Source organism: Leptodactylus fuscus, chromosome 7, assembly GCF_031893055.1.
Source record: "Leptodactylus fuscus isolate aLepFus1 chromosome 7, aLepFus1.hap2, whole genome shotgun sequence".
Lineage (NCBI taxonomy): Eukaryota > Metazoa > Chordata > Amphibia > Anura > Leptodactylidae > Leptodactylus > Leptodactylus fuscus.
Genome location: NC_134271.1, coordinates 132,865,263 through 132,888,342, shown reverse-complemented (window position 1 = coordinate 132,888,342; position 23,080 = coordinate 132,865,263). Strand labels below are relative to the sequence as shown.

General features: G+C 41.2%; 1 protein-coding gene across 1 annotated transcript; it reads right to left on the bottom strand.

Moving 5' to 3' along the window:
- Positions 1-2,174: 2,174 nt before the first annotated feature.
- LOC142212953 (extracellular calcium-sensing receptor-like) lies at positions 2,175-22,587 on the bottom strand. Its single transcript, XM_075281089.1, has 7 exons — positions 22,566-22,587; positions 14,883-15,033; positions 11,623-11,914; positions 10,344-11,186; positions 7,618-7,842; positions 5,630-5,753; positions 2,175-3,085 (listed from the first exon to the last, which is right to left on the bottom strand). The coding sequence occupies exons 1-7, from the start codon at positions 22,576-22,578 to the stop codon at positions 2,175-2,177; spliced, it is 2,559 nt and encodes an 852-aa protein (XP_075137190.1). The 5' UTR covers positions 22,579-22,587.
- Between the last annotated feature and the right edge of the window lie 493 nt (positions 22,588-23,080).

Sequence of the window (23,080 nt, the reverse complement as noted above, 5' to 3'; positions counted from 1 at the left end):
TGCTTAGCACACACATTCAGCTCTACTTCATCGGGCTAATAGAATGCATTGGCCAATCAGCGCTGGCCAATGCATTCTATTAGCGTGAACTGAGTTTGCACAGGGGTTCTAGTGCACCCTCGGCTCTGCTACATCAGATTGCTACATCTGATGTAGCAGTGCCGAGTGTGCATCAGATGTGTAGTTGAGCAAAACTGACTCAGCACTGCTAAGTCTCTGCATTCGCATAGGAATGCATTGGCCAGCCTTCGGCCAATCAGCGCTGGCTCTGCCGGAGGAGGCGGAGTCTAAGGTCGGACCTGAATGGAGACTGGTGTGGAGCGATCTTAGACTCCGCCTCCTCCAGCAGAGCCAGCGCTGATTGGTCGAGTTCCGTACTCTGGCCAATCAGCGCTGGCCAATGCATTCTATTAGCCCGATGAAGTAGAGCTGAATGTGTGTGCTTAGCACACACATTCAGCTCTACTTCATCAGGCTAATAGAATACATTGGCCAATCAGCGCTGGCCAATGCATTCTATTAGCTTGATGAAGCAGAGTGTGCACAAGGGTTCAAGCGCACCCTCGGCTCTGATGTAGCAGAGCTGAGGGTGCACAAGGGTTCAAGTGCACCCTCGGCTCTCCTACATCAGAGCCGAGGGTGCGCTTGAACCCTTGTGCAGCCTCGGCTCTGCTACATCAGAGCCGAGGGTGCGCTTGAACCCTTGTGCACACTCTGCTTCATCAAGCTAATAGAATGCATTGGCCAGCACTGATTGGCCAGAGTACGGAATTCGGCCAATCAGCGCTGGCCAATGCATCCCTATGGGAAAAAGTTTATCTCACAAAAATCACAATTACACACCCGATAGAGCCCCAAAAAGTTATTTTTAATAACATTCCCCCCTAAATAAAGGTTATCCCTAGCTATCCCTGCCTGTACAGCTATCCCTGTCTCATAGTCACAAAGTTCACATTCTCATATGACCCGGATTTGAAATCCACTATTCGTCTAAAATGGAGGTCACCTGATTTCGGCAGCCAATGACTTTTTCCAATTTTTTTCAATGCCCCCGGTGTCGTAGTTCCTGTCCCACCTCCCCTGCGCTGTTATTGGTGCAAAAAAGGCGCCAGGGAAGGTGGGAGGGGAATCAAATTTTGGCGCACTTTACCACGTGGTGTTCGATTCGATTCGAACATGGCGAACACCCTGATATCCGATCGAACATGTGTTCGATAGAACACTGTTCGCTCATCTCTAATCATGATGTCAGATGGAGGCCTGAAGAGGACACAATGGACTGCCAAACATCACAAAGATGCTTGGGACAGATGAGGCTAGGTGGGTATAAGTATTTATTATTTTTCCTAACCTTCACTTATTCTACTATTAATTTTTTGACCAAACCTCATGAATAGAGATGAGCGAGTAGTATTCGATCGAGTAGGTATTCAAAATACTCATACTCGATCGAGTACCACTCGCTATTCGAATGGAAAAGTTCGATGCAGAACCAGCATTGATTGGCCAAATGCTATTCAGTTGGCCAATCAACGCTGGTTCTTCTCCTACCTTTAGAAGTCTTCTCCGTGCAGCTTCCCCGCGGCGTCTTCCGACTCTTCATTCACTCTGCCAGGCATCGGGCCTGGGCAGAGCTGACTGCGCATGTCCGCTTGTAGTGCGGACATGCGCAGTCGGCTCTACCCTCACTCGTGGACTTGGTAAGTATAATTTGATTGAATGTAGCCTACCCCTGAAACGAGCATTTTCCCCCCATAGACTAGAATAGGGTTCGATATTCGATTCGAGTAGTTGAATATTGAGGGGCTCGAACATTTTACTGTTCGCTCATCTCTACTCATGAACATTACCAGAACTTTGTGGGGTTAGCTCACCTCTTCAGAAAACAATAACATATGCTCATAGAAAATTATTTGGTTAATGTATACTTTTATTCTGAATCCAACCCAAGTGTCCCAATTCCAAATCTTGTTGACCCCATACTTTAATATACATGATGGTTTTAACACAACACAGAGAGCTTCATCCTTCATCAACGGATGTTTGATGTATATGAAGAGGATTGGCTGACTAGGAATTCTCAAGTTTTTATTTCCTAAGACAACCCCTGTCAGGAGATGATGTTTAACGTTGATGTCAAATTTTACATACGTTATGCACATATATGTCATCGATTACTTTTGCCTGGCTTTTCTTCCGGTAATAAATCTCTTTGTATTCATTTCTGGCTGCAGTAAAATAATGTAACACTTTGGAAAGAATATACAGACCAGTAGACCAGCACTGGAAGATATGATGGCAAATATCTCCACTGCCACCATGTGTTTTCCTTTGGTGCTCAAATAGGCTGGACCAAATGTTATCCACACACTAGCAAACACCAGCATGCTGAAGGTTATAAACTTGGTCTCGTTGAAAGTATCAGGAAGATTTCTGGCTAGAAAGGCCACTAGAAGGCTAACAGAGGCCAGAAGTCCCATGTAGCCCAAAACACCTGCAAAAAACACATTGGACCCTTCGTTACATTCAAGGATTATAGTTCCAATCTCGGCCACCATATTGAACTCTTCATAAGGAGTGGAGCTACATAACCATATTACACACAGGACAATTTGGATCAGTGTACAAGTTGGGACAATGTATATAGGAATCCTCAGGCCCACAAGTCTTTTTATTTGACTGTCAGGATTTGTAGCGCTAAATACCATAATAACAGTTACAGTTTTGGCCAATATTGCTGACAAGCATAGAGAAAATATGATGCCAAACAATACTTGTCGTAGCATACAGGTAGTCATGCTGGGGCGTCCAATGAACACTAAAGAACATAAGAAGCAAAGCATTAGGGATATGAGAAGCAGATAACTTAGTTCCCGGTTGTTGGCCTTGACTATTGGTGTCTGATGCTTGACAATAAACAAAGCAAGCACCGAAAATGTAAGAGCACAGAAAAGAATGGAGATGCAAGCTAGAGATGAGCCCAGTAACTCATCATAAGCAAGGAACTGGATAGATTTTGGCACACATTTCTCCTTAGACAAATCTGGCCACTGGTCTTCGGGACATTTTAGACATTTGGTACCATCTGGAAAGAAAAAAGATATTTGAAACTTGATATATTTGTGCTTCACGGTTAGACATTATTTTCATCAGGATTTTTTTTTTTTATAAGAAGTTTCTCTAAAGAAGTCTTCTCTAAATATTGCAGTCATATACACTGCCTGGCCAAAAAAAAAGTTGCGAGTGTTAATATTTAGTTGGGCCACCATGAGCACGAATAACAGCACACATCCGTCTCGGCATGGAGTCTATAATGTTCTGTAGTGTTTTTGTAGTGATTTTGATTCAATTCTTGAGTATCAGGGAGCCCAGGTTACGCAGATTCGTTGGGGGTGGTGAGTGACAGCGCAGGTTCCTTTCCAGCACATTCCAGTGTTTCATGTGCTTCTCGTCGCACCCGGACACGACCATCACTCTGGAACAATGTGAAACGTGATTCATCTGACCACATGAACTTTCTCCACTGCTCTAGGGTCCAATCCTTGTGGTCTCTTGCAAATGACAGGCGCTGACGTCTGTTGGTCTCTGTCACCAATGGCTTTCGTGTGGCGACACAACTGTTGAGACCCATTCCTTTGAGTTCTCGTCGCATTATTTGCTCTGAAATGTGTCGCTCCGTCGAGTTGAACATCTGTGTGAGCTCAAAGGTGGTTTACTGGCGGTTATTCTTCACCAGTCGCTTTAGGGACCTACGACCTCGAGTTTCGAGTATAGTCTTATGCCCACACTGTCCACAGTTGGAGGGGGGTTCTCCACCATCTCGCCATGCTCGTATGATATGCTGTACAGTTCTCTGTCCGATACCAGTTACTTTGGCTACCTCCTTGGTTGATTTGTTGGCCTGATGCAATCCAATGACTTACCCCTTCTTGAAGGCACTAACATCTCTTCCTCTGGTAGCTCTTCCGTTGGTAGACATCGCTTCACACCTTTAGTTATGATCTGCACTTGACAGGCTACAGCTCAATTATATATATTCAAGAATATATGCAAATTCCTGACATGAACAGTTAGTAATTATATCAGGGGTGGAACGGTACCTTGTTGCACAACGCAACTTTTTTTTTGGCCAGGCAGTGTAGTTGTGATGACTTCTGGAGTTCTTTTGATTCCCCATCAGAAAGTTATTACTGGTGAGAAGAAGGAGCTTTTAGTTCACAGAATCCAATTGGCTGGCCTACGAAATAATAGGAATCAGTCTGCCACCATCTACTGGCATTGAACTAATGAGCACATGACCACCATCGCACATGAGGTGGATTTTGTGAAAGAAGAACAAATGAACAGCAGGGAGCTTTATAACAAGTATCTAACAGCAATATTTCAGATTTCCTATAAAGAATTACTAAGGGAGCAAAGAACACATATATGCTTCTAAACTTATGAAACAGCTAATCGACTAAGCACTGCTAAAGGACCCTGGGTCATCACGCTTTGTCATTAGACACCTTATATTTTCCTTTGAGAGAATTCCATTTACAATTAAATGTTTTTATTACTTGAAAATTAATATGTGGATTAAGTTCTCTACCATCAGGTTGGTGGCATTAGGCTGGAACAGACAGACACGATTCAGAGCTCTCTGACACTATGTGGACTGTAAGGGAATTGCTAAAGGCAATATCCCAGTGGTTGCTGCTGAAACCAGGAAGGAATGTCAGAGACAGTGAACCCGAAACCTGACCCGGCCCCTGTCCCTGCCTACTTACCTCAACTACCCTAGTTGGTAGCAGGGCAACTGGGTGACAGTCCCTTCTCTAAATAAGTGTTACACAAAACAGGACAAGACAAAACAACACAGAAGCAGGGTCAACAAGCCAAGGTCAAACCAGAGAGACAAACAGTACCAAATCGCAATCCAAATGAGTACTAACAAGGAAAGTCAAAGGTCAGAACTCAGTAAGTACAATACAAGAGCAAGAGAAGCACTTAGCTAGAACAGAGTCTCAATAGCCAGCAAATATGTGTGGGCTGATGACCTGTATATAAGAAGTCCAGAACCCTCTCCAGACTTGATTAACAGATAAATTGTCAATCACACAGATAAGGCTAAGATTAACTATTAGAGGAGCAGAGGGAAACAAGGTGAAGAAGATGAGTGTGGTAGAAAATCAATTACAGAAGTGAGGGAATAGGACAGTGCGGGGACGCTGCGCCGGGAGAAGAATCCAGCCCGACCCTCACTCATGGACTTGGTAAGTAGAATTTGATTGAATGTTGCCTACCCCTGAAATGAGCATTTCCCCCCCATAGACTATAATGGGGTTCGAAACCCGTTCGAACAGTCGAACAGTCGAACAGAAATTACATTTTGAACCCCGAACAAATTAGTGTTCGCTCATCTCTACCAGCCACCACTCATCTCACCCACATTCATCCTGGTTGTGCAGAATGTGGAATGGAAGAAGGGTTCTGAAGTCTTCACTTCTATGGACAAGCCCTTTAAGTACCAATTTTCATTCAAATATACTACTAGTATTGCTGTTAGCTGGTTGTTTTTGTAATTATATATACTACAGTAGGATGGAAATGTCAAGTCAATGGTATCAGCTAAGCAGTCATGACATACCATCTGGATTAAGGATCTCCCCTTCTGAGCATGGAACACAATCAAAGCAACAAATCTTCTGTCCCTGTTGTGTGGCTCTTCTAAAGCCTTTCGGGCATGGATTACTGCATACGGACACTGGGGGCTAAAGGTATAATAAAAAAAATGCAATATATTAAGGAAGATATATGATAAATACAAATATACCTTCCTTTACCTTTCTTTGGCGGGACAAGCACAGATACTCTTTTTCGCGAGATGATCAGCTTATCGAACAATATTGTATTGCGATATTGTATCAAAAGTTTTATCCTATATGGGTCAATGTGTGGTCATCCATTATTTGTGTATGGATTGAAGTCTTTCAAGGGTTTTGTCAGCCTGTTGAGATATTGTAGTAAACTGGTTCATGAAACATAAAAGGGATTCCCCCTTTAAAATCTCCCTGGTGTTAGGCAGCCTCCTTGTTCCACCATTGCAGAGCTACAGGTCCCATTCTTCTCACCCATTTGTGTTGATGACATACGGGTGATATCACCAACTCCGACTTTGACTGGTCAGATGTTAAAGAGCTTCTGCCACCAGGGAAATTTTAATTTATCTGGAAAACCCTTTTAAGGGCTAGTTCACATGTGGGCAAAGGGGCGGATTTATTTTTTTTTTTTAATTCAAAAAGGTTTTTATTAAGTTTTTCAAAAGAGTACATAGCAAACATAGGTATCAAAGGCAGCGATAAATCACCGCAGTAACATGGCTCAACAATATAAAATACAGACAGAGTAACAATATATAGTATAAACAGATTTAACCAGTGAATGAAGAGTACTCCAGGGAGTGGGTACACAGGAACCTAATAATAAAGGGCTAAAGTAGAGTACTGTGCAATAGACAAAAGGGAATGTGTTAGATCATTACTAGATCTATATGTCACTAGAGTAACTACACCTGTGGAAAAAGGGGGGAAAAAGGGGCGGATTTTGACAGTGGACTTCGCTTCAAAATCCTCCCCTTTACAATGCTGGTCTATGTAGACCGCCGGGCTTTTCTTTCCCGCTAGCGGCGAAAAGAAGCGACCTGCCCTATCTTCTATCTTCCGCCCCCGGCAGCTCCCTCCTATGTCGGCTCATTCATTTGGGCCGACAGCGGAGGGGAAAGCCGCGACCGCAATGGTCGCGGCAGGCGGGTTTTGACAAGAGAGAGACACGGCTCAACGCGTCTCTCTCGGTGTCAAAACCCGCGCGGGCAGTTCACGTATGAACTGACCTTAAGTCCTCAACTAGACTCTAAACCAAGATTGGACACATCTGTACTGAGAAGTACACTCACTGACCCACAAAGTTTTTTGGTCAAGATTTTGAGGTTGAGTTGGCCTCAAAATCCTGACCAAAAAGACGGGTCCCATTGATTTCAAAGGTAGCTGGTCGTTTCTTTTCCTGGGAGCCGTTTGTTCCATCTCCCAGAAAAAAGAATGGACATGCTCATTCTTCAGGTGGATTGCGACTTGCGAATCCTGAAGACACTCCCAACTAGGCCTATTCATTTGGGTCTAATCCGGATCGCAGTGTCGCGACTGGATGCCGGTGCACTGCAACCGGCATCCAGTTGCGGCTACCCCACATTTTGGACGGCAACCTGAGACGGCCTCTGCCTCAGATTCCAGTCCAGAATACTACGTCTGAACTTAGCCTAAAACGTGGCCTCACAGTTATGTCTCAGGCAGATATGTTAATGATTACAGGTAGACAAGAGTAGATACTTAGTATTGCCACTAGAGGGCATTAAAGTGTTTTCACTGCTGATCTATAACAAACCTCTCAGAGGCTACTTTTGGGTAGTGCACTTATTGATGATAAATCTTTGTCTCTGTGACATAAGATTAAATGGCCTGGCATTATAAAACAGAAATTGTCATTTTAATTTGTTCATAGATTCAAAGCACTGTCCTTTTGTGATTGGAATTGACCATAGTTATATTGGAGCATAATTTCAAACCAATGGATGAAACTCACATGACTGTGTCCGTTCCAAACAATCCTTCTTTCTTCAATCTGCACTTCATTTCCTTTTGTGGCACGTGTATCAATTTTGCCAATGTTAATATACTGATTTCTTCCATTGGGATAGAGCTGCCAGTTCAGAATATCTAAGGAAAGTGGAATATCCCCATTCTTGTCAAAGTATATTTGCTCCCCTGCGGTATTTTTAAAATTGATCTTTTTAATGTAATATAATAGCTGAAAAATAAGAAAGAAATTATCATTTTTATGAAAAAAAAAAACCTAAAAAAAAAACCTAAAAGAAATTACTATTTTAACATCTCTTATGTATATTTCATTATTTTATGTACTAAATCCATTGCATACAAATGTTACTCTTTAGGACATTTTTTTTTTTATTATTATCATTCTGTACATAAGCAAAAATTAATTTGAATACTTTACTGCTATGGAAGAAATTATCTCTTTAGAACATGTACTTATCTGCTTTAAGTTTAATTGTATTTAGGTAACTATTTTTATTATTGTATACAGGACACACCACCAGCGTTTCCATAGGTATAATTGACATGCTGCCATTTCCAAAATCACAACGGTTTCGGAAATCGCAGCATTTCCTCTGTGTGTATTTTTCTGCAATGCGTAGATGGAATTAGTTACACCACGTGTGGCACAGACCTAAGGCTAAGGGCCCACGGGATGATACACAGCGCTAAAGTACTGCGGGAACAACCATGGCAGGAACACATTGTTTTCCTCTGCTGACTTTGTGTTACAACTACAGGAAAACCTCCAGTGTTTCTGTAAATATCATTGACATGCTGCGATTTCCAAAACCGCGCCAGTATTGGAAATCACAGTGTGTCCGCGCTGAAGTTTTTAAGTTTTTACCGTAAAGTTGGCATGGGATTCACATGAATCCCATCCACTTTGTAGATACCGTAAAACGCTTCGGGCAAATCAGGGCATTTTCAGACCATGGGGCCCCAGCCTAAAGAGTTTTCTTGGAATCATAGTGTAAGATCTATCCACAGTAGAAGCCATACATGTCTGTTTGTTAAGGGTTCACTTGGATTTTCACCAACCACACACCTCCTTTGAGTAGAGTTGCGGTGGTATATATATGCTATTCTAGTCAAATTCTATGACAAAGGAATGACAAAGATAGCCTAAGCTGTAATAGTCCCATAAAGATGAAATAAAATGATAGTGTATATAAGAATAGTGTAAGCCGATGGCTGGTCAGGTAATGGAGGAGGTGTACATCTCACCCAGACTACTATGGTGGGTAAGATGAGAAAACTCCAGAAAGAACATTTCTCAGCAGATAACTATTGTCTGATGAGGGTTATTTCAGAGTTCCGGTTACTGGGATGGATTTTTAAGAATGGCAGGTAGGTTGGTAATGGGACCTGTCATTCCACCCCCCTCCAGTCCACACTTTCGGGATGTTCCGGCAGCAACTCAGCTGTTGAGAGTCTCCTCGTCAAGGAGGCTTAAGAAGTCAGCTCCAACAACAGACTGGGGGCAGAGTTTGGCTGGAGAGCTGACAGAGAGGTGATATTTTAGGAGCTGTGTACTGAATGATTCAACTGGCTTTTTATTTCTGTTATCCTAGGTGAGGCAACCTATTCTATGTTTAGTTAGAGCCTAGCTGGGCAGGTATTTATTTTTGTATTGTTTCCTTTTGTTGCTGCACTACCTTTTTTGAATGAAAATAAAACTCTACTTTTGTTTTGGACTAAAGAAACTGGACTTGTGTGTCTATGCCACCCCACCTAACAACCCCAGACCCTGACAATAGAATAAACAGAATGCCACCGGACCCTCATTTTAATGATTGGTATTAGTCCCAGTTGGGATCTCAGCAATCTATTTTGGAGGTGACTGCATTTTCCCCTAGGTGATAATTCGTGGTTATGGGGCAATCCCTTTCATTCATTATTTTGTAAGCAACTAAGTATCCGCTAGTATATCTGTAGTATAGGCTTGGAAAGCTGGACACATGAATCTCAATTAGTCTTCATCGACTTTTGTTGGGGACCAATCAACACTTCTGGAGTGTGTAATAAAAAAATGGGCTGGTAGGGTATGGGGTTATGATATTGTGTATATTGTTTGTTTATATTAATATGTGTCAATTATGAGCTTCATTACAAATATTAATGAACATGTTTTTTAAGACTTGGCTCCAGTCCATAGGTTTCGGATATACAAGTACAGAAACAGATTAGGAAAAATAAAAGCGTGTGTGCAAAACGAACAGGACAGAATAACACATTGCTAGGCCAAAGTGAGTCTAAAGGTAGATTCACCCAACAGCATTAATTTCACTGTCAGTAAATAGGACAATTAAGATGATCATTATTTTGATGGTTCATTGTCATGGGCTATTAAAAAACAGGTAATTTGGTATTTTTGCTATTTTCACGGATCTATCCCTACACTCAAATGTAAGGGGGAACCATGAAAATCGGTGGCCCTCAGCGGTAAGATGGCCATTAAAAATGGATGTTTTTCATATCTGTCTTACACCTCTTTTGTGTGGATTTAGCCTAAAAGAGCAGTCTTAAATACCAGGATTGGAAGGAAGGAAGTTAAGCAGGTGAACACTAATTGTTAAAGTGGCAGGACACACACAAAGGTAGTCAGCGAGCTAGGTGTACTGGAAAGCAGAACACCAGTGAATACAGAGACCCGGAACTACAATAAGTAGTTTACCATAACCGAAGATTTACCTGCCAAGGTTTATGTCTCAAGACATCTGCACAAGATCCATTGGCAAATGGCCCTTGCCCTGGTATACATGTATGCATCTGGTGCAATGCGTGGGCAATTGCAAACACGGCATTATGGATTTTGTATGTGTATCTAAAGTAGTAGACATCATACACATTAGGATCAATACTGTCAACCTTCTCTTCTCCTGTACACCAAACACTTTGATCTTGAGAAACATTTAAGGAAGAATAATTATATGGATTTCCCGGTGGCCAAACACAATCAAAGGCTTTTTCCCAAAATGTTTTGATAAATATGTCATTGGGAAATTTAGATGGGTGTATGCTCTGAAGAAATTCTTTAAAACCTGGAATTTTTTCGCTTGGCTGTGCTATGCCTATACTGCCATTCAATGTTGTTAATACGTCAACTCTTGGGAAATCCGACGTAATGGACCAACTAGAACAGGCGAACCATACTTTACTTGTAATATTTTTAAATGAGGCTTCCTCCATGAGAGGAATGATGTTCTCCATCGTAGAATATACAACAATTACTGTTGCTTTAGAATTCTTGATAACGTCAATGATGCGGATAACTGACTCCATTGAGTTGTGTATGGGAAGAATTTCCAGAAAAGCTACACAACCTCCATTTTCTTCGACTTTCTTCATCAGTAATTGAGAACCAGATCTTCCCAGCTCATTGTCTGTGGTTATGATTCCTACCCAGGTCCAATTAAAGTGACCCACCAATTGAGCCATTTCAATGACTTCGTAGTCATCATTGGATATGGTTCTAAGGAAAGAAGGGAACTGCAATTTGTCACTTAGAATTGGATGTGCTGAGGCATAACTTAACTGGAAGAGGAAGAGAAATGGAAAATAAGTGACAAAATGACAATACCATACCATGAAAATGTATAATATATAGACTACAATGTTTTAATTTGGTCGTAAAGTTGTGGTTGCTTGGGATTAGGGTTGAGCCGATCTTGAGATTTCCTATTTTAGATAATTTTTCAGCCAATCCCGATCCCGATCATGAAATTTGCTCGATCAACGATCGGGATCCAATCTTTCCCGATCTCGATAGCTCAAACCTACTTGGGATTCAAGGATTAGAGAGTTACAAAAAACAAGAACTCTCAAGACCCTACAACAGGAACAAGAACTTGTCCATCGATTTGCGCCTTCCCTTTTTATCTGGGACTACTTTATTACAAACTGTAGATCCATTATAGATGTACTTTATGTATAGAATGAGAGAATTGGTATAAAATATAATTCCTCTTACCTGAGGATATTTGTACAGGCCCAGAATCCTAGCCATTGGTATGGATGACTTTGACGGCATGTCCCCCACTATGGCAGATGGCATTCTCTCCTTATGGCAATTGAAGTTTGGCACCGTTTGTTTCTCTCCTGATAAGATCCATGTCGTCCCCATTAAAGACCTAACTTGATCGTAGCAGGAATCATAGAGTTGAAAACCCAAAGTAATATTTGGAAGGACGTCAGATGACTGATTAATTTCCCATATAGCATATACCATAGCAAGGAGATAGCGGTAATACCTTATGTGAAATCTGCAAAAAAATGTTATGTCCTTTTATGATTATTATTAGAAAGCATTTCATGCATTGAGATATTAATATTGAAAAATAAATCATCTCTTCATATGTTTCTGTACATCAGAATTTAGCACATGGTCCCACATGGTATTAGAATAAAGATGGCCAAATCCATCTGCAGCTATCTTTGCTCTCCCCATTGGGAAAACCTAAGTTCTTGGTCCAATAGAGTGTCCCGGTGTATGGGGAATGGAAAGGAAATAGCTGTTGGGCAAATAAAGATATGGCCAACATCAGCTGAAGGTGTGTGGATAGTTTAAGGCCATCTCTACTCAACCTGTATGGTGGTATAGGAATCTCCCATACCAGTGTATAGCACCATATTGCCATGGCAGTCTAAAAAAGGAACCCCAATAGCCTATATTAGAATATCTGCATAATGCAATATCCGATGGTACACTTTTTCATTCAATAAATCTGTAAAAACAAATCTGCGCATTTATTACGTCTCAATAGGCAACGGGAGAAAAATGGAGACATAGTTTGGGCTACTTGACCGCAATGTATGCCATGTTACTGAACTTAAATAGAACTATAATACAGACTTTATATTTTACAGGGTAACTAAAAATATAGTCAAAATTTTCCCCATTATTGTCAATGAAGAGCACAGCAGTCCATGGAGGATAAGCATTGATAAATCCTTCTATCCCTAGTCAATGTTTATATAGTCACCTTGCCATTCGGAAGTCTCAAGAACAATCTGGCGTTCTGCAGCAAAAAAGCATTGCAGGAAAAACAGGTGTCAACACATAGCGGTTCTTCCTGCAGCGCTTCCTGTTTCAATAATACCTATGTGGCGTTTCTGTAGATAGAATTGCTAGGCTGTGATTTCCAAAAATTCAGTTTTTTACCCCAAAGTGGACTTGGGATTTGCAAGAATCCCATCCACTTCACTCTGTAAAATACAGTGATTTTTTCCGCAGCCTTTACACCATATAGGGCTCTGGTCTCAAACCTATAATGACAGCCAAATTGCGTGAAGGCTAACTTTTCCAAAAATAAATCAGAAAAGGTTAAAAGGAACTTTAAAAAAAAAAAAAAAAAAAAAAAAAAAAAAAGAAGCTGGATCTGTCTTCTCCATATCTGAATAAGTTGCTATAGTTCTGCAATAGTTCCCTTGTGGGGATATATGACAGCAGGGTTGGACTGGGGTGTCTAGGGCCCACCAGTGGAATTGTTTCTAGGGGCCCACCGCCAAGACCCTGCAGATCAGCGGCGGTACCAAGACACGATGACTAAAGGTAATAACATGTCGGGAGCCATGCTGCTCACCCACTACACCATGTGCACTACCTAAATGTACCACTACACCTTGTATGCCAAGTGAACAGCGCGGCTCCTAGAAATGCTACTATCACCCGTAGCTGCTCGGTCCTGGAAAAGCTGATCTGCAGAGGTCCTGGCTGTTGTATCATCGCAGATGTAATATTGATGGCTTATCCTAAGGACAGACCATCAATATTAGAAAGATGAATAAATCCTTTAGGGCTAGTTCACACGGAGATACATGAACTCTGCGTGTGAACATTCGGTCGCAGATGCCAGGCATCCCGTCATGGCATTCCACTTTAGATTAGGCCCAAATGAATGGGCCGGAGCCTCGCGTCGCAGATGCTGAGACTGACTCAGCCACGGAATCTGCAGCAAGATAGGACAGCTCACTTTTTTTCTTCTACTAGCTAGCGGAAAAAAGAAGCAAGCGGCTCCCATTGAAGTCATTGGGAGCAATTTTTGGCAGCGGATTTTGAGGCAGATTCTGCCTCAAAATCCGCTGCCTACTTCCCCGTGTGAATGAGCCCTTAAAGTGGTTGTCCAGGAATTGGAGCAACTCATGTCCCGGGCAGGAAGTGTAAAATCAAAAACAAATATGAACAGAACATGCGGACAGAGAAGTACTTCATGATCTACTTTCCTGTCCGCATGTTCTGTACAGAGACCGTGTGGAAAGCACACGGACTCCATTATAGTCTATGAGGTCCATGTGCTTTCACTGCACACTGCTTGCTAATGCTTACGTAGTTCATTCGGGGGAGGCATGCGGACTCCCCGAACGGATTACCAAACGCAGATATGAACCAGGGCTTATACATATACCGTATATACATTATAATAGCATATATACACACATATTTATTTATATACATTCATATACCATATATGTCATATATATACTTGAATGTATGAATACTATATATACTCACATATATACATACACTCACTCCTACACATTATTATAGTATACTGTATATACATACCCGTATACAAACATACAGTACCCACACAATATACAAGACACAAACTTTAAACAAATATACACATATATACATATTAAATAGACAGATTTTACCAAAATTATATACTCACATTTTCCAGAAGAGTGAACCATCACAGCAGTCTGCTTCCAGTCTTCCCCACACGCTCCAATGTGAGAGAGGACTCACTGTGAGGAGGAGGGGGAGGGGAGGGAGGAAGTCCGGGCAGCACAGCAGGTCGTCACAGGAAAGCAGCCACAGCTATAGCAGGTCAGTGAAAGGATTACGAGCAGCCATTATAGCTGATGCTGAAGCTGCACACGTGTCCTCCGATATATATACTTTCCCTATATTTTGGGAGGACACTATGTGCAGCTTCAGCATCAGCTAATGGGGGCCCGTGTGTGTTGAGGCAAATGCAGATGCATTGGTCAGGTGCTCGATTGGGGGCCCCTGACCAATGTATCTGCATTAGTACAATGAGGACTTAACAGTCGGGGCTCGGGGCCCACCGGGGGATTCACTGGTTCCCCGGTGGGCCAGTCCGACCCTGTATGACAGCACTCTGTTTTTTCTTATAGGTGAGGGGCTACACTCTATAATAGCCATATGTCGTAATAGATTACAGTACCCTACAATTTCTTGTAGTCATGCATACTAATACTTACGTGGTGCATTTTAGTGATGGCGGTGGTTCTTCAAATGTGACTTTAGGATATTCTACATCCAAGTGTATAGCAAAGAGTCCTCCAAGAGTAATATCACCTTCCAAAGAGTAACCATTGATGTCCTCATGACTAAGTCTACAGCCATCCAGAGCTTTTCCACATGTCTTATTACAGTTCCTTAGCAGCAATAGACAGATATAGGCGAGGTAAGAGCAAAGACTGTGCAGACTCCACTTCATTCTGTACTTAAAGATAAAGGCACCAATATTAGTTACTAGTAGCTGGGAATCCAATTCTGCTTGATATATAAAATTTTGGAAACATTTTAAGGTATCTTTTTCTGTTTCCCCTGCGGATTAGTCTATATCGATACCTATATAGCGTTTCTGTAGATATAACTGCAATTTACTAAAATAGGAGTATTTTTGAAAATAAATCTGCAATGTTTTGGATGATATTAGCCAGAATCCCATCCACTTTGCAGGTCTTGTTAAATGCAGCTTTTTTTTTTGCCACAGTGTTTCCACTGTGTTTTCGTTACATGGGACCCCGGCCTTACACTGAGGTCGCACATTGCACAAAAGCTGAGATTTTTGTTTCGTATTTCACTGCAGCTTTTTGAGAAAAAGCTCCAAGAGTATATGGTATATACTATATAATAGGTGAAATAAATGAGATTGTGTGCCAGGATGATTTATAGCTTGGTCAAAAGAAAGAGAACTGTCTGGACTCTTCACTATTGTGTGCTTGGTGCACCTTGTGGCAAAAGGAACTCTTCTGAATCTGCATTTGACATGATCTGGTCACAAGTCTCTGCCGCAGCAGCATGGTGACTGCAGCATGGGTAGTCCTAGTAACAGGGAGATTGCTAAGAAATCCCACTGAGCATCCTGTCACAGATTGTCATTACTGTACAGTGTGTTATCTCAGGAGTCAATGTGTTTCATTGTATCTAGACCTATAACTGCTGAGTCTACACTTCTCAACGTGTCACATGTAGCAATGTAAAGTTTAGTTTTCAAAATAACATCAGTAAAGAATTTTTATCAGTCTGTATTATGTTTGGGATAGATAGATAGATAGATAGATAGATAGATAGATAGATAGGAGATAGATAGATAGATAGATAGATAGATAGATAGATAGGAGATAGATAGATAGATAGATAGATAGATAGATAGATAGATAGATAGATAGATAGGAGATAGATAGATGATAGATGATAGATAGATAGGAGATAGATAGATAGATAGATAGATAGATAGATAGATAGATAGATAGATAGATAGATAGGAGATAGATAGATAGATAGATAGATAGATAGGAGATAGATAGATAGATAGATAGATAGGAGATAGATAGATAGATAGATAGATAGATAGATAGATAGATAGATAGGAGATAGATAGATAGATAGATAGATAGATAGATAGATAGATAGATAGGAGATAGATAGATAGATAGATAGATAGATAGATAGACAGACAGACAGACAGACAGACAGACAGATAGATAGATAGATAGATAGATAGATAGATATAGGAGATAGATAGATAGATAGATAGATAAGAGATAGATAGATAGATAGATAGATAGATAGATAGATAGATAATAGATAGATAGATAGATAGATAGATAGATAGGAGATAGAGAGATACATAGATAGATAGATAGATAGATAGATAGATGATAGATAGATAGATAGATAGATAGATAGATAATAGGTGATAGATAGATAGATAGATAGATAGATAGATAGATAGATAGATATGGGATAGATGGATAGGTAGATATATATTGGATAGATAGATAGATAGATAGATAGATAGATAGATAGATAGATAGGAGATAGATAGATAGATAGGAGATAGATAGATAGATAGATAGATAGATAGATAGATAGATAGATAGGAGATAGATAGATAGGAGATAGATAGATAGATAGATAGATAGATAGATAGATAGATAGATAGATATTGGATAGATAGATAGATAGATAGATAGATAGATAGATAATAGGTAGATAGATAGATAGATAGATAGATAGATAGATAGATGAATAGAGATAATAAAATAGAAATAGTGAGATGAGATACTTCTCTTACTCACTTGCAGGACGCAGTAAATATATCCGCTCACGTTTGGCAGTCTATTTGATGGTTTCTATATATAGATAATATATTAGTTCTTACCTCTCAAAAGAGAGTAAAACATTTCAGGAAAATCTCTCCATAGTCCGAGTACTTCAGGGTTACTATGTAGCGTTTGATCCACTGTTATGCATTAGTTTTAGCAATGACGTAATACAAAGATAATCTTGATTTTGTCTATTTACTTGTACACTGAAATTCTTTGCTCTTTGTTTCTCTAGGATCTCATGTTAAGCACTGGACTTAGATATTTCACCTATAGAGGTCTTCTGCACTGCAGACAGGAGGTCCACCATGGTATTCTTATATAACCCCACCTGTGTGATATCCCTGCGGTGTATCAGCTATAGGCAGATATGATTATACCCTGTGTAAATGATAGGCTATACTCTGTTATTATAGACAATCATTATAATTAAATGGATCAGCACTTCTTCACGCCCAGATGTAATGAGAGAGTTAATTGGGGTCCTTGTGCTGACAAAGTAAATGTCTGCGTAGTGAAGCAATCTTATGTATCTCTGAGCATCCAGGGAGGCACAGGGGATGTCATGATGTATTCCTAAAGGACACATAGCTAGAGATAGAACACTGGTTATTAGGAATCTTCTATGAAGCATACATTACATTGTTCCATCTCTGGTCTGCATTGATGATGTAAGCAGCTTATAGCAGTTTATATAATAAGATAAGATAATCCTTTAATAGTCCCACAGTGGGGAAATTTCAGTATGTTAAAGCAGCATAGTAATACAGATACAGGATAATACACAGTAATATAATACAGACATAGACACACATATGCTGAGAAGAGAAGATATACTAGGAGTCCATAGCAGCTAAGGAATGGAAGAGAAAGAAAGAAGACTTCATAGCCATAATCATTAGTTTTCTGTGCGGAGTGATCTTCGCTTGGTCTGATGTAGATTATACAGCCTGATCGCTGTTGGAAGGAAGGACTTGCGATAGCTCCTTCTCACACTTGGGATGAAGCAGACGGTCACTTACAGTGCTCTCAAGTCCCATCAGGGTCCCATACATGGGGTGGGATTTGTTCTCCCGCATGGAGGTCACCACAGACAGTATCCTTTTGTCACCCACCACCTGTACTGGGTCCAGGGGGCTCCCCAGGACAGAGCTGGCCCTCCTGATCAGCCTGTCAAGTCTATTTCTGTCTCTGGTTAATATACTGCTCCCCCAGCAGGCCACACCGAAAAAGATGGCTGAAGCAACCACAGAGTTGAAGAAGGCCCTAAGAAGTGTCCCCTGGACTCCTGAGCAGGTAGAGTCTGCTCTGGCCCTTTCTGCAGCGCCTCCAGGTGATCAGCCCAGTCTAGTTTATTGTTGAGGAGCACACCCAGATACTTATAGGTCCTGACTATCTCAATACATGTTCCTTGGATCTCCACCGGGGTTGGGGCACTTCTCCGTTTACTAAAGTCCACAACCATCTCCTTGGTCTTCCCAGCATTAATCCTGAGCTGGTTCTGCTGGCACCATTTAATAAAATCCCGGTTTAAGTCTCTGTATGCCCTATCGTCGCCATCAGTGATAAGGCCTACTATAGCAGAGTCATCGGAGTACTTCTGTAAGTAACATCTGGATTAGTTGTGCCTAAAGTCAGCAGTGTACAGTGTGAGGAGAAATGGGGCAAGAACTGTACCTTGTGGTGCCCCCGTACTACAGATCACAGTGTCAGACACACCGTCTTGGGCTCTCACATACTGAGGGCGGTTTGTCAGGTAGTCTGGTATCCAGTTGGACAGGTGATGGTCCACACCACCAAGGTTCAGCTTCTCCCTCAGTAGCCCTGGCTGAATGGTGTTGAACGCACTGGAGAAGTCAAAGAACATTATTCTCACAGTGTTCCCGGGTTTCTCCAGGTGAGAGAGAGCTCTATGAAGAAGGTGGATGATGGCGTCATCTACCCCAATGCCTGGCCGATAGGCAAACTGGAGGGGGTCCAGAGCGGAGCTCACTAGGGTGCATATAATAATAAACAATTCATATAATTATTTTAATTAGTATTATTTTAATCAGTATCAATAAGATGACTTTACACCAATAGACCAATGTCTACATACGAGGGTATGAAAAATTTCCGGCCTAACAAAGAAATAAGACATTTTTTCTTCAAATTTATTTTTATTTTTCAACATAATCTCCTTGTAGACACTTCTCCCAGCGATGCTCCCATCTCTTTAACTCATCCAAAGAAAAGTTGGGATCTTTCTCTTCAAAATAGTTTGGGTCTAGGGGCAACATGGTGGCTCAGTGGTTAGCACTGCAGCCTTGCAGCAATAGTTCTTACTTTTTCAAGAAAATCTATGAAGATAACTCCATGACATTCCCAGAAAACAGTTGCCATCACTTTCCCACCTGAAGGAGCTGTCTTTGCCTTTTTTTGAGCCGATTCTTCTTTCGCAGTCCACTGTTTTCTGGGGTGTCATGGTGTATCCAAGTTTCATTCACAGTAATTAACCGGCACCAAAACTCTGATTTATTGCGACTAAACTGCTCCAACAGAGCTTTGCAAATGTTCATCTGAACACATTTTTGGTCCAGAGTGAGCAATCGTGGCCCCCAGTGCGCGGTCAGCTTTCTTATCCCTAAATTTTCAACCAATATGTGGCAAATACGTTCTTCTGATATTCTCATAGCCTCTGCTATCTCTCTAACCTTCATTCGACGGTTCTGTAGCACCATTTGGTGAACTTGAGCAATGTTTTCGTTCGTGGTTGCAGGTTTTGGCCATCCTGACCATTCATCGTCAACCAAGTTGGTTTGGCCACGTTTAAATTCAGCTGCCTAAAATTTGATGGTGGTACATGATGGTGCAGAGTCCCCGTACACAGCGTCCAACTTGTCTTTAATTTGTGAAGGCGTATTGCCTTTCAAAAACAAATATCTAATGACAGCTCGATATTCGATTTTATCCATGTTCACAAAATCACTCACATCGACTCACTTCAACGTCTGTCAAAGAAAAAACGCCGGTGCAAAATGGCTGAAATTCCAACGCATGCACGAACACATTCCCCAACTTTGGTTGACGAGTGTTGCCATCTACATGTGGGGGTCAGAAACTTTTCAGACTACCTCATATTGCTGTTCGACACGTAATATGGCGCCCACTGGTGTTCTTTTTGTTCACTCTCAGAACGCCCACCTATTGTGTCCAGCCACTTCTAATGATCCCTACACACTGGCAGGACATTTTTCATGGCCGTTTTGCATCCCAGGTCTGGACATTTTCACAGATCCCTCTATATTAGAATGTATGGTGGAATCAGTGCAAACAAACAAGAATAGAGTATGGCCTACACTTTATACCTACAGTGAAATTAGTGTGACTATGTGAATAGAGGCTTAATTCGTCACCTATGTATAAGTGGGTGCAGGTGGACTGGCTGAGCTACTGACCAACAAAACTGGACACATTTGGTGGACATTCAGAGAGGTAGCTCTACAGACAGTAGGGGTCACTATTAGACATGAGCAAACAGTAAAATGTTCGATATTTGTTTTGAGTAGCCCCTCAATATTCGACTACTCGAATCAAATATCGAATCCTATAATAGTCTATGGGGGGAAAATGTTTGTTTCAGGGGTAGGCAACATTCGATGAAATTATACTTACCAAGTCCACGAGTGAGGGTCGGGCTGGATCCTCCGAGAAGTCTTCTCCGTGCAGCGTCCCCGCGGCATCTTCCGGCTCTGAATTCACTCTGCCAGGCATTGGGCCTGGTCAGAGCCGACTGTGCATGTCCGCACTACAAGAAAATGGCCGCTTACAGTCAAAGCGGCCATTTTCTTGTAGTGCAGACATGCGCAGTCGGCTCTGCCCAGGCCCGATGCCTGGCATAGTGAATGAAGAGCCGGAAGATGCCGCGGGGAAGCTGCACGGAGAAGACTTCTAAAGGTAGGAGAAGAACCAGCATTGATTGGCCGACTGTATAGCATTCAGCCAATCAATGCTGGTTCTGCATCAAACTTTCCCATTTGAATAGCGAGTAGTGTTCGATCGAGTACGAGTATTTCGAATACCGTAGTATTCGATCGAATACCTACTCGATCGAATACTACTCACTCATCTCTAGTCACTATAATGAGTATATAATAGCAATATTTAATCATGTGCATGGAAAACATTCCAAATAAAACTTATTTTCTGATTGTATGCTAACAGAATAAATTATTATGTATTAATAGGGGACAGGCCTTTAATATTACAGTGACCCAGGAACCTGATATATAAAATGTTATTTCTGCTCTTTTATTGGAGAAAATGTAAATGCTATACAGCCAACCAGGCTACAAATACTCAAAAATAAGTTAGTGACCTAAGCTTTCAATGTAGCATAAATCAAACATGGAAGCTCACTAAGCATAAATGCATAAATATATCTTCCATTACAAAGGTAAACAGACATGATGGAAGATAGTTTCCGACATGTTGTTTACATTAGTGTCAATGGATACAGACACAGAATCAGTGTGACTGTTCTCTGCGACAGTTTAATATCCGTTGCTGTCATCCTATGCCAGAAGACAGCAATGGACATTAACAAAGATAGTGTGAACGCCCCATGAGATGCTTTATTATGCTTGTTGTCTTACTGAACTACGTAGGTGTATATCTATATTGTCCTTATTTAGTGATCCTAGCACATTTACTATAATAGTATTACTATGTGTTGGCATTGTTACCTGGTGGAGTTTTGATCTATGTGGTTTCTACTCCTGTCCAATATCTATCTATCTATCTATCTATCTATCTATCTATCTATCTATCTATCTATCTATCTATCTATCTATCTATCTATCTATCTATCGTGGCTAGATTTATTTTTTAACAAAAAAAAAAAAAAAAGCCATCTTCTATTTTCAATCAATGTAGGGTATTTTTGGACTATGAGAAGTGGGAGTAAGCGTTCCTCTGGCACATGACAATATAATTGTATAATTACAATACTTGGCGATATAATGACAGGTCTTGCAAATGAAATCTACAAGGACAAAATAATGGAATCCCTCAGCTAAACCCAGAGAAGATTTGCTGACTTTGTATTGTGGCTGATATTGGATTGATCGGAAAATGTAAAGCTGTGAAGATGGGATAAATTTGCACGTTTCACTTTTGAAATATATACAGAGGAGAGAGCAGAACCCATAACAAAATCAAAATAGGCTTCCTCAACTTTCCCAAACTCCAAGCTGATCATCAAACAGAGGCTACATCGGGGTAAGATCTTATACTAAAAATCGCCATATTCTGAGGTTTCATGGGACATTGCTAATATATAATATTTTATCAACAGACCAAGTGTGTATGGAAAAACAGGAACCTGATAGTAATGGGATCCTGGTTTGACTTTAACCAAGAGTCCTTTATTTGAGCATGGATATTCTCTTGGTGTCTGTGATTTATTTATGGTTAATATATACTCCATAGGATTATCAGGATTATTTTACAGATTATGGGATATTTGGAAGCGTATAAAGTATAAGAACACTTTGAGACTGCAGCTACTTTTAGCTTTCATGATGTGTTTATTTTTGCTTCCCTCATTCCAAGAGCCAAAACCTTTCATTTTTCCATTTAGCTGTGCAAGAACTTGTTTTTTGTGAGTTTTATTTTTCAATGGCACACTTTTGGGGCTACGTGCTGTAGTGCACAATTTATTGGTGATAGCTGAAGACAAGAATGTGAGGCCTTTAAAATCAAAGAACAGTTAGGGTAAGGTCACACCTGAGATTTTTGGACTGGAATTTGATGTGATGCCTCAGATTCTAGTCCAAAAAAAAGGCTAGCCGCGACTGGATGGTGGTGCAGTGCACCACCATCCAGTTGCGGGATTCCGCTCCGGATTAGGCCCAAATGAATGGGCCTAATCGGGAGGGAGGTGTCGCGAGGCGGACGTCTGCGGCTGATTCAGCCTCAGGTTCTGGACAAAAATACGGGTAGCTGCGACTGGATGCTGGTGCCGTGCACTGGCATCCAGTCGCACACTCCGCGCCGGATTAGGCCCAAAAGAATGGGCCTAG

Coding starts and splice junctions, on each gene's coding strand:
- LOC142212953 (XM_075281089.1), bottom strand. Junction 11,187..11,622: donor GCCTGTACAAATATCCTCAG/GTAAGAGGAATT, acceptor TTCCTCTTCCAG/TTAAGTTATGCCTCAGCACA. Junction 7,843..10,343: donor TGAGACATAAACCTTGGCAG/GTAAATCTTCGG, acceptor CTTATTTTTCAG/CTATTATATTACATTAAAAA.